This window comes from Thalia democratica, chromosome 7 (assembly GCF_965202585.1).
Source record: "Thalia democratica chromosome 7, ktThaDemo2.hap1.1, whole genome shotgun sequence".
Taxonomy (NCBI): domain Eukaryota; kingdom Metazoa; phylum Chordata; class Thaliacea; order Salpida; family Salpidae; genus Thalia; species Thalia democratica.
In genome coordinates, this window is record NC_139171.1 from 21246683 (window position 1) to 21259920 (window position 13238).

General features: G+C 25.4%; 1 protein-coding gene across 1 annotated transcript; it reads right to left on the bottom strand.

The window, feature by feature from the left end:
* Positions 1 to 8379: 8379 nt before the first annotated feature.
* LOC145840855 (mitochondrial import inner membrane translocase subunit Tim29-like) lies at positions 8380 to 12291 on the bottom strand. The gene is made up of 3 exons (XM_082948196.1): positions 12115 to 12291; positions 9607 to 9772; positions 8380 to 8918 (listed from the first exon to the last, which is right to left on the bottom strand). The coding sequence occupies exons 1-3, from the start codon at positions 12278 to 12280 to the stop codon at positions 8570 to 8572; spliced, it is 681 nt and encodes a 226-aa protein (XP_082804322.1). The 5' UTR covers positions 12281 to 12291; the 3' UTR covers positions 8380 to 8569.
* Positions 12292 to 13238: the final 947 nt, after the last annotated feature.

Consider the following 13238-nt stretch of genomic DNA (forward strand, 5'->3'; position numbering starts at 1 on the left):
TGAAATATCAAAACCCAAAAAATGGCAGCTTATACTCTACAGATGTTGGTTATATAAATACGATCATAGTGTACCTTGCATCCATACTATAACCCATACTTAGTTTTAAACTTAATTTAGAACTAAATATACTAAATATGCTACTATACATGCTACTTATAAAAACTAGAGGCATGACAATGACTGAACATTTTGTATTAAAGAACGAAGCAAACAACAAAAATGATAATAAACTTTACTTTTTAATGTTTCAAAAAATATTAAATAAAACTTTTAAACACAACTAAATTTATAAAATATACTTTAAAAATGTATAAAACAATATTATACTGAGCTACTTAGAATTTAAATCAAAAAACTGCTTAAAAAAATAGCATGTTTAAAATTAAGCTTAACAAAAAGAACAAATAATATAAATGTTTAGTTAAACTACATGTTAGCAGCAGAAAAGTGGTCTAGAATCTCACCTTTACTCTCTGTGTCTGGTTTATATAGCGATGTTATCAGTTTTATTCAACATTTTTTTTCTTATCTAAACTTTTTCATACACCGCATCAGTATTTTCACCCGTCTCTTTCTGGGATTTTACCTTAAATACAAAACGGTTAATCAAAAACAATTTGATGTCCCATTACAAAATAATATTTACTTACAACTTTATAAAATCTTTGTAATGAAATTGTGATATTGTAAATAACAACTAATACTTAACTTACAACTAAGTTAAACTCTTATAAAAACCTTTTTTTTGTAAATAGGTAGATGCATCTCATTAAGAGAAGGTTTTATGGGTTGAAGGAAATAGTAATGATTCGAGATTAATACAACAATCGAAACAAACTTATCTTTTTTTTACATAAACTAAAAAAACACAAAGATACATTATAACTACAGCGCGGTACACTAAAACTACAGTTAAACACAAGTGATAATAAAATACTAATACGTATATCAGAACTTAATCAAGAAAGCATTTTAAATTTAACGTGTTTGTAATGCATTATACTTAAGCACACCAATTACTGCTGAACTCTCTGCCAAACGCTTATAACTTTCAAAATGTTGTTTATTTTATGTAAAAGCAAAGAAAAATTCTTTTTTATTACGTATTTATTAAAAAGAAATAAAATCCTTTCAATAAACAATGTTGTTTTGAGAAATCTTATCAAATGATTTTATTGTTACAAAAAATTCCATATTTATCACACGCTTTAAAATATTAAAATAAAATGTTAATTTCGTTACAGATGATACAATTTCAAGGTATTATCATAGTGTAAGTCTGCATCATAGTAGAAATAAATCTATTTCGTTTAGCACTTTACAATATGTACAAACAAAATGTTTACAACAAAATACAAATAATAAACGATAATAAAACCTAGCTTATTATTACTAAAAGCTACTGTTAATGAATGGATTTAAATATCACAATTAAGTGAGCTAAAAATTAATAGCTTAAGCCAGTGGAGAATTTTTAAAACTTCACTTGTTAAAATATTAAAAGTAGTTGATTTTAACTTGTTTTATCTATACTTTGTACGTCATTATGCTGATTAGAATGCATAAAACATTTAAAGCTTATTTCATCTAAGTTTTTGTGACATTTATAAGAACTACGTTTAAGCTTCTTTTTAAACCTTGTTGATATATTCGTAAGTAAAGACATTTTTTTATTTAAAAAATTAAAAACTAAATAAACCCTAGAAATTAAAATTAACTTTCATCAATTAAAATCAATCGACAAGTATAATAATTAAAAAACTATAAGGCTGTAATTTGAAAATAAATTACAATAAGATTAAATACAAAACTTACATATTTAAAAAAATAAAATTTAAAGTATTCAGACAAAGTTTGCTGACAACAAAAATTTTTTTTTGATACTTTGTCTACAACATTTATCAATTTACAATTTTGTATTATGCAACATATTAAGATATAACTCAGTTTTATACATTCAATGTCTAAGCAGTAATATCAAACTTAAAAAATAAAATATATAGCAAATATTACTTCTTTGTTAGTTTATTTTACATTTAAATGAATTATATATTAAAATATTGTTTCTTTTTACCAACGAAATTAGTTAATTTTTTGAATGCAATTTACAGTATAAATTTGTTTCGATCAATATAAAAATGTTTAAGTTGCTATTCAAGTTATGATATTTAATATATAAAGATGTTTTTAAAACATAGTCTTATGAAACAAAACTGTAAAAAAAATTTTGTATAAATTTTATTAAAAGCTCCAATTCAATATTTTTAAAACGGCTCTACTAATTTAAGAGATTACAATATTTGTATTAAAGATAAATGGAGGTTCTAATTATCTTGTTCTTATTATTTTTTTTTAACTTTAATAAAATAATGTAATAATTTTTAATTAACCTTAGACAGCAAAGCTCCTAAAACATTGTTTAAGTTAAGCAACAAAACTTAGTATTTACTTACATTAAAATTTCACTTTCATAAGGGTCACATTTGAAGTTTCTGATTTTAAAATGGTAGCTGCTATGTTTTTCACTTTTGTTGTAGGAAACTTTAGCTCTCTAAAGATTCTCTATTTCACATAACAAAATGAAAATAACTATATAAAAGTTTTACTTAGAAAAATACTTTGTTAAACTAAATAAAAAAAAATTAAATTTAATATTAGTGATTAATGAATTTCATGATGGATTAATTAAAAGCTCGCAGGTAATTGAGCTGTAAATTGAATCCAGTATACAAAACATGGTTACCAATTTTATTATAAGATTATAACTGCTTTCATTTGAATGATTTTTTTTGGTGACGTCACTAAACTTATAAATACGCACAAATTTTGTTTTGTAGAACGTACACTGTACTGTGCTCTAAAAACTTTGAAAACTTAACTATATCTTTAAACCTATAATGTCAAAGTCTTAAACACCTAACACATGATAAATACTAAATAATAAATAGTTATTGAATACACAAGATACTCACAACCAAAAAATTCAATTTGTCAAAGAAGTTGTAAAAAAACCTACAACTTTACCTACATATTTACAAAAGTATTTTAATTAAAGCAAATTAAGTCAGTTTTCTGTGATTTTTTTTAATTGCAAATCACATGAATATATCAACTAAAACATACAATAAAAATTATCAAAACAGCTTTAAAAAAATTAGTTAAATTTGTAGGTTTTTTATTAAACATATAACAACTTTCGCATTAGAAATATAAGTAATTAATTTAGTTATAATAATTTATTAACAAGTTATTAGAGTGTAAATACCAATATATTATAACACATATTTTTATATTATTGCTGATAATTCGATTGAATCTTAGAACATTATACTTGACCTTGGAAAACTCATCCGAGATAGTGTTGGTTTAAAAAAAAAATTATATTTGCGGATTATCAATAAAAGTAATAACGGAGGTGAATTTATCAGAAAAAAACGTTTCAAACTCAAAAAAATTTATATTGAAACTTATTAGTATTTCTTTTTTATAAGACTTAATTTTCTAAAGTTTTCAAATACTTAAATTTATAGCTTAAAATTATTTTTTAAATAAAAGTCTAGCAAATATCGGCCTGGGAAAATGTCATGTTTTAGTAAATTAATTAAAGTTTTATTTGCAGCACCAACAAATAAAAAATTAAATAAAAACTATGCAACATCATTTTGCTAATAGAACAACTTTTATAACCAAATATTAAAAAGTAAAGATAACACAAATGCCAATAACTATCATAAGTTGAACAAGAAAAAAAATGTGTTTACTTACAACACTTTTCACCTTTCTTAGTTAACATGTGTAGTTTTTATTTCAGTTGGAAGCAGCAATTATTTTTTGGTATTATTTTATTTATTACAACAAGTAATTACTGCATTTTAAAACTTTTTAGGTTCTTTCCTCTAGTCGAAACTGAAAATAAACGCATTCAATTTTATATTTATTCACCAATAAAGTGCTAGTCTACTATTATATAGATGTTTTAGTTAGATTATTTGGTAATTATTTAACTTACTATTTAATTATTGTTATAAGCTCGCAATGTAACGAGCTCCAAAATGAACACAGTATAGAAGAGTATGAAACATAATTTTCCATACTTCATCTATTAAAGTACTAAAAATTGTTCAATTTTGTATTGTGTTTCTATTGGTGACGTCACCAAACTGATCAGAAAGCATATAATTTTAATTTATATAAACTATTATTTTGAATTCTGCTTTGTAATGTTAGTAATTTATAATCTATACTAATTAGGTTGATTTAATTAATTAAGTTGATTCAATGAACTCAAAAAGTACAGTCAAGAACTATGTTTAGTTTAACTAGTTGTAGACTAGCTTTTAAACATAATACTTAGTTTATATAATGTATCTATCACAAACTTTAAGACTAAAAATAAGGCTCTTAATCTGAAATTAGTCAGCAAAATACATTTTTACAACTTAAGATATAATATATTAATTTAATCACGGTAACCACTTATAGAGGTAACTGCGCGTTGAATACGCACTAAGTTAATGAAAATGACTTCGATCAATTGTTTTATTGATTGAAAATATTTTGGTACTTCCTTAAACAAGTAAAATTTATAAATTTAAAGATTCTTGATTTTATTAAACAAATATAAAACAATAATTTTTTAAAGAAAACCTCTCAAATTGAATTTTTTTTTTTTGTCTGATTATTGCACTTTTATCTTGTTGAAAAGTGCGTACTTTATGTATCTTCCCGTTAGTTGTTTATACAAGCGGGTCAAGATAAAATTACTACTTCCGGCCAGAGATATGCAAAACTTTTGATAGATATTATATATTATTAAAATATTTTTATATATTTTTTTAATTTTAATACATATTCTGAGGTTTGAAGTGAAAAGCAAAAAATGTCAGAGATAAAATTTAAGGTAGATATTTTGGAATCTGTTATAAAGAGTAAAATTTGATACTACGACTGCGCCCCGCAAAGTATATTTATTTTTCAAAATCTTTCTGAGACTTTCAATTAACAGTTTGTAATACAATTAACTAGTGATGTGTACAAACTAAGCCTGAATTTAAACGAGCTGCAAATTGAGAAATTTAGAGGAAAAAGAGCCTTTGTTTTGAAAAAACTTTATCTCAGGGGTCGGCAACACGTGGCCCGCGGGTCAACTAGTAGTTTATTCTACTGCAAATAAAATATTAAAACCTAAAAAGTTTCAAACAGTCAACTTCAAAATATAACCAAATAAAGGGGGTTTTATTAACAAATTATTGAACATATTAATATGTTTAACTGTTAAGATGATTCAAGTTGTGCGACTTGGGTTTTTATAAATTGAATAAAAATTTATACTAAGGATAAATTTCATAAAGAAAAAAATATTTTTATTATAAATTTAAATTTTAGGTAATATTTCGTACCAATATCTAAAGATAAATCTGAATAAAAAAGTTTAAGATTTTCACATAGTTATAACACTATAATAAAATTTCACTTTTAAGATCAGTTAGCTTTTTGCTAGGTTTTTGATTAAACTTTATAAACAAAAAACAAAGGAATCACAGTTCTACAATTTTAAAAATATACTTTTATCTGTAATTTTAGTGTTCTATTAAACAGTTAAGTAAATGGTATTATTATGTTGCTTTATCTATTTTTGATGAGTGTTTCACTTTTTATAAACAACCAACAGTTAAATATGTGATGTTTGAAGTGATTTGTTAATTTATTCTACATTTGTTCAATTGGTAGTCGTAGAAGTTCCTTAAAAACTCTTGTTGTTGTAGAAATTATCAAAAATTTAATCTAACATTTGTTATTACTCTATATTTTATCAAAAAACATTATTAGCTTTTATAGCTAAACGCTTTAACTATATGTCAGTTTTGTTTAGGATAAAAGCTTCAACTTAACTTTAATATAAAAAGTTTTTTTAAAGCATTTTACAACTTTATGAACCGTAATTACAAAATTAATCTTTCTAGGAATTCTAGGAAACTTTTTTTTGCTAACATTTTTAAAAAACATTGCTTAAATTGTATAAAACCAAAATAGAATTAAAAATAATACAGTGTAGTTACAAAACTAATCAGAATAATAAAAACTCCAACTATTGATTAAACAACTCTTAATAAAATTCATAATCTCGATTTCATGAGATAGTAGTTGTTTAACACTTTAAACTGACTGTAAAAATATATAGATTAAATGTTATGTACTTAAAAAAACATGCATTTTTTTGTAAAAATGTTAAAAACCTTTTGTGTTTAATTATTCTTTTACAGCTTAACATTGAATTTTATTATGCGTTTTATATATTAACTACTAAAGTATAATGGTAGAATAAAATATTTGTTAGCCGAATAAAAATTTCGCTTTTAAATTTAAACAACAACAGTTAGTATTTACTTAAAAGTAATGCACTCCTTAAATAAATAAAAAAAATATAGCATCTGTTTGGTTTGAAAGTTGTTGTTTTTGAGTGATTTTACTATTAAAAAAACCGCATCATAATAGTGTCATTTTATTTTGTGATAATTTTTGTGTCATTTTATATAAGAACTTCAAAAAAAAATGTTAATCTAGTGTATTGGAAGTTTTGACTTAACTGCAACTTGTTAGAGTTAATTTGATGTTATTAATAATTAGGCCCGCATTGTACGGGCTTTAAATTTTTCTGAATCTGCATTAAAATGGAAGAGTGTTGCACATGTTGATAGACACAGCTTGTTTATAATTCAAAAATATGTTATACTTTTTCATTAAACCTTTATAATGACGTCACTAAACTGATCATAGTGCATAACTCAAAAAGATAATGAACCTTTCAATGTTTAAAAACTGTAAATTTTAGTATTTATTTTCATAATTTTTACATTTTCAATATTCTTTTTGTAAGTTCAAGACTAACTGAAATTCTATCTTCTATTAATTTCACTGTGGTCTAAAGTTTCTAATAAATAATCTTTAAATAGTGTAGAAGATTTTAAACTTTAAAACTATCAAAATATTAAGATAAAAAACGAAAAAAAAAACTATTGTTGTTTTAATATTAGTCATTAAAATAGTTTTCTTTACTAAAAAGAATAAAAAAGTATAATTTAAATTACTGTGAATTAAAAAAAAATTGAGAAATGAGGTAAAATTAATTAAAAGCAGTAAAATGTAGTTTTAACCTTTTTAGTTTGAACTAGCCGTTTTGATGTTTTGTAACTCAGAAGTAACTATAAAATTTTCTGATATGTAACTTTAATAATAAAACTTTTATTTTGGCTTCAAATAAACAAGAGAACTAATATTAATATTGTTAAAAAATTGTGCTACTTGCTTTATTTAACTTACTTCAGTTCAGTCTCATAATAAAATCTAAAACTTTACTATTGTGGTAGAAATCATGTTTAAGATTTAAAGTTTATTAACTAGTAGCACAATAAGTATATTTGATATGTGAAAAAACAACAGTTCAAACTCTATGTTTAGTATAGAAAAATGTAAAAACTTTGTAATTCAAGTGTAATTTAGTTCAATTAACCACCAAGAAATCCTTTAATTGAGATACTAACAAATTTTCCTAAACTTGCTTTGCTTTTTTGCAATAGTGATTAAAAAATGTAATTATTTTTGTACTTTCTTATTAATAATTTAGTTGAAAATTGAACTATTACTGCATCAAAGCTAATAAAACGTACTAGACACAATAAAATCAATATTTATTCTAAAGTCTGTTAAACATTTTAATTAATCTAATAACTAAAGGTCTTGTATAAAAACTTCAAAAACATTTATAACAAATCCTAGTCTAGCCTTCAAATTACTTTGAAAGCAACTAAGGTAAACTTTATACATACAAATTTTTGTATAGAACTAACTATATTAAAAAGAATATAAAATTATAAACACAATTACGTCTATTTGTTTTAAGTTATGTAATTTTTACAAATAAAAAACATCAGTTTGAAAGTTTGTTCACTAAAACCTTACATAATCAAGCTGTAAATGTTATAAAAAATTAGTCTAAACAGTTTAATAATTTCATAATTTATAGATATCTTACCATAAGCATGGCAAAAATATTTTTCAAAATAACTTCACGGCTTAACAATGTTAACTCAGAACAACTTTTTGAATAACAAGCCCATACAAATTTAAATAAATAATTTACTATTCGGAAGTTGAAAATTGCTTTTAATTAATCTACTATAAGTTAAAAACTTTAACAAAACCATATAAACTTTTTTAACTAATTGAGAACTTAAAACTAAATAACCTATGAAAGTTGATTAAAATGATAAAAATACTCTAGCTCCAGTAACTTGGGTATATTTTCTTAAACTTTAAAAACAAAACAACAACTCATAAATGTTATCATATAAGAACAAACTTTCATATACTTGTAAACATATTAGCCTATTTTAAGTTTAACATAAAAATCAAGAACTGTAAACGTTTTTACCATAAGCAAGTTCAAATATTGTTGTTTATTCATATAAATAAAAGTTTCACATTTAAAAAAAGCTCTTTATTTTAATTAAAAAATATAAACCAAAACAGACTCATAAATAAATTTTCCTAAAAAACACTTCACAATTCAGTCTTTCAGCTCGACATTCTGAGCAATTTCCTCGCAGTCCACAAAGTAGCTCAGCACAAGCGGCTGGCTCTTCAACCCGGTAAAATACCCCTCACCGAAACAAGCCCTCCTCACCAAGTACCACCACTCCTCCACTTTCGACTTGAAATCGGGGTAGAAGTCGAGGTCGTAGTCGGTCATGTGGAACTGCAGCGCCCACCACTTGTCGAACATGCCCACATCAAGCACGTATTTGTGCTTTTCGTTCCACCGCGGGTTGGAGTACTTGCACTGGGAGACATAACTTCTGTTGTTAATACTGTACTCGGAAGAGTAGACAACTGAGAACAAGCCCAGCCACTGGTACCTGGTAAAATAAAACAACATTTTAAATCTAACTCCATATTTTTTAATGATAAACTATGACTAATAAACTACTGAGAATAATCCCAGCCACTGGTACCTTATAAAAAAGTAAAGTTAATTAGTAAATAACGCTTATCAACTATTTTTAAGAAATAATATTGTTTTAAATTTATTTTTATTAAAAAAAAATCTTTTTTTATAAGTACTTTTTGTACTCGGACGAGAACCACTGAGAACAATCCCAGGCAATGGTGCCTAAGGAATAGAATTTTATATATATATTTATTTATTATCTAAACGCAGATGTAAACTATTTTGACCATAATTTGCTTTTGATAAATCATAAGCTTGAATTCGTTGTACGGGTAATTGTTTTCATAAAACTATATGTGTTTTAAAACTGTATATTAGTAATCATTTTTGAGAGCCGCTGGTAACTTAGTATGTCCTAAGTTTTAAACACATTGTTATAGTATACTTAAAATAAAACATTATAGTATACAAGTCACGCATAATAAATAAATATAAACACTTAAGTTTGACAAAAATACTATACAACTTTAAATTCTAAATACTTTTTTAAACACGAAATCTTAGTAAAATACAATGAGTAACAACTTTGTTAGCATTTAAAACAATGATGGTTCAAGATACCATTGAATGCAAAATATATTTTTTCAACAACAAACCTTAACGTATCTTGCGATTGCAGCTTGTACAGATTCTGCACGTGCTCTTCAGCCTTCTTGTTAACCAAAGATTCAGATACAGTTACGAGATCATTGTTAGCTTCGTTCAAGCTTCCGTTGAAATGAAGTTCACCTGGAACCGTCTTGTATGCGTACACTGCACCGCCTGTTAGTATAAAAATAAATAAATAATAAAAAGAAAAATTTGACAGTAAAACATTTGACAATACATTTGACAAAACATTTGACAAATACATTTGACAAATACATTTGACAAATACATTTGACAAATACATTTGACAAATACATTTGACAAATACATTTGACAATACAATTGCCAATACATTTGACAATACATTTGACAAATACATTTGACAATAAAAAATAACATTTTTTATTTACATAGCACCGCTTGTTAGTGTACATTGTTTAACATTTTGGTAAAAAGCAGGGGCTGTAGCTGTAGTTGGGCTGTAGCTCCACCTTAAAAAAATGAAAATTATGCTTTTTTTTTTTGGTTTTAGAGTTTAAGCATTTAAACACGCTGTTTTAAATGGACCCCTACTTCAGCTGTACAATCCAAAACTACGTAAAAGTAACTTTATTTTAAAGCTGAGGAATTGAGCTTAAAAATGATATTAAAAAAATTCTTTGTCTAATAAAATTAAGAAAGTTATTTTACCATAAAGTTGTACAAAAAATACAGCCTAATGTGTACATGAACGTCGTTGACTTCCCTGCTAAATTAGTTTTTTTCAAATTTATATATTGATGTTCAAAATGTTCATAAAATTGGAGCTGCAAGCTCAATCTGTGTCAGCTGCATCTTAAATGTTTAAAAGTTTCCAATACAAAAAACGTTAAAATTGAATTCTGGTGCTGCATGAACTTTCAGCACCATGTGAATTAAATCATTATCGTTGTTGAAACTTACTACAACGCGAGAACAATAAGACAGGTTGAACTCAAGCAGAAGAAACTCGAGCAGGGACTATTTAAGCAGGTGCAACTCGAGAAGGGAAAACTCTAACAGGACTAACTTGAGCAGGGAAAAATCGATCAGGAGCAACTCGAGCATGGAAAACTCGAGTAGGAGAAACTCACGCAGGGGCAATTTAAGCAGGGATAATTTGGGCAGAAGCAACTCGAGCAGGGCAAATCGAGAAGGAATTAGCTCAAGCAGGGAAGACTCGAGCAGGGCAAATCGAGAAAGAATAAACTCGAGCAGGGAAAACTCGTGCAGGAAAACTCGAGCAGGGATAACATCGTTTTTTTTTTATGTTACTTGCATGTTTTATTTATTTTTTATTACTAGTTAGACAAGTCATAAATTTAAGTTATTTGTGCAAATACAGAAACTTAAATGGACATAAATAAAATAAAAGCAGCTATAGTTTAAAAAAGGTGATGATATACATGGGTATGAAAAAGGTTTTTTTATCTTTTTTTATTTAATTTATTATTTAATCAAACAAATATGTTCAACTTTTTTTTTCTGGAAAACTTGCTATTCTTATATTACCTTATGATTTAAATCTAAATGTTTCAAATAAGGGGATTTTTGAATTTGACAATGTCAATCTGCAGCACCCCCTGACAAAAAGACCACGCGAAGTTACTGGTAAACAGTATACATTAGTATTTGTTATTTTAGCTACATTTAATATCTAAATGTATGAAAAAAACATTTAAGTATATTGTTATCTAATAATGTTTTTACGGACTGTTCATCATTAGAAATTAAATTTTTTTTACTACTTTTATTTAACGTTTGTTAACTTTAAACTTTAAATTGAGTTAACAAAGAGCTCGTGGTCGAACGAGCTGCAAATTGTAACAATATTGGCATCAATTAACTTCCTTAAATTATTGAAAAACTTCATGTATCAATATAGTAAAAAAATATTTTCCGTTCAATTTTTATCAATGACGTCACTAAACCGATCACAGCGCGCAAAATTTGAAGCTTTAAAAGCAATAAAAGTCGAGGCTTGTAATATTTATCTAAACTACATTTAATTTTCATTTCAAACGTAAACAAAAAGTACAAGTGTTATAATTACAAGCAAACGTTTTCATTAAATGTTTTTTATCTTTAATTCTGCATCATCAGCCAGTAAAAAGTACGAATTTATAAAAAGTTATGTAATTCATTGTTTCGTATTACCTAATATTATAGTTACAAGTCGTTTATTTCTTAAAATATCATAAACTTAACAAGTCAGTTACTACTAACTGTAAGCCAGCAGTACAGAAGTGATTTGACAGCCTGATAAGATAAGTATAAATAAAAATTATATAAACAAGTATAGTCAAACTTTACAAATAAATAAAGTGTTATTTTTAGCCTGTGATCAAGCAAAACACAAGTGCTTAGAAGATATACAGAAGAGGGTAAAGCTATAAATAATATGTAGCTATTATATTGTACAATTATCTAATATAGTCTTTACACATCGTTCACTTATTAATACTAACTAAATTAAACAAAATAAACAGTATAAGTACCTGTTAATAAGCAGTATACAAGCGATTTCACAGGTCTCTTTTTGGAATGTTGCAAGCAATCACTAGCTGCCTCCTTATAATCATTCAGTATCGGTTTCGATTTTGAAACTACGAAGTTTTTGAATGACGAGCCCTTCGTCTTAAAGAAGCTTAAGACTTTTGACATTATTAGATTATAATTCTGTAGTTTTTGTTTAGTTTAAACTCAGGAAAATCGAACTACGTATCCAGGTTATAGTTAAAACAGCAAAACAAATGACTAATTTAGATTTAATTTATTTGGAACATACATAAAATAATACTTTCTACAAAAAATTTAAAAAGGTTTAACAGTACTATATAACTGTGAAATCATAATTTAAAATACTTTGAGTATTATAATTAGCAACAGAAAAAATACTGTTTACGCCTTCAAAACACTTCTAATTTACAATTATTATTTTTCTCAATATGAGTTAAAATAAATTAAAAAAGAATAAAAACTTATCTTTACACTATACACTTTAAACTTCAAAAAACATTTATCAGTATTACTGCAATCAGTTGAAAAGTATAAACAGATATCAATTAACGAAGCAAATATAAAACATACACATTTTTTCTTAATTCAAATTTGTAAAATAGTTTTCCAATCATTAAATATCAAACTTGTAAACTTAGTTTTATATGCTTGTAAAAACAATCCAAACTGACGGCACAGAATTATGTTAAAGATAGTGACCAAATTCTAAAAGAAAAAAAATGAAAAGTTTATACAGCAAAACGATTGAATTTAACTTATGAACTTTATGTGATGACAGATTTCCTCAAGGAAAAAAAATCTTTCATTGCAAGTTTTCAAAAACTTAAAAAACATTTTCGATAACTATTCTAAAACTGTAACAGACTAAACAAATTCAGTTTTACTAAAATCAGTAGAGTTCTTAGTTCTTTACTTAGTTCAGGGAAGGTTTTCAAAAACACTCTTCAAGGTTTTCTGAATTTCATCCATATTTTCAGAAGTACAAAATTATAGGTTAATTTAAAGTAAAAATATTTTTAATGTAAAGAACTGTGCTAAATAGCATGAAAATATTTAAAATAAACTGTTAAGCTAGTTTAAAATTGATTTTTAATAAAAAAAA

Bases quoted from the DNA above. Each gene is read 5' to 3' on its own strand.
- LOC145840855 (XM_082948196.1), bottom strand. From the start codon at position 12,280: ATGTCAAAAGTCTTAAGCTTCTTTAAGACGAAGGGCTCGTCATTCAAA. The intron at 9,773-12,114 runs GTACTTATACTG...TTATACTAACAG, and splicing joins TGTATACTGCTTATTAACAG to GCGGTGCAGTGTACGCATAC. The intron at 8,919-9,606 runs GTTTGTTGTTGA...TTATTTTACCAG, and splicing joins CAATCGCAAGATACGTTAAG to GTACCAGTGGCTGGGCTTGT.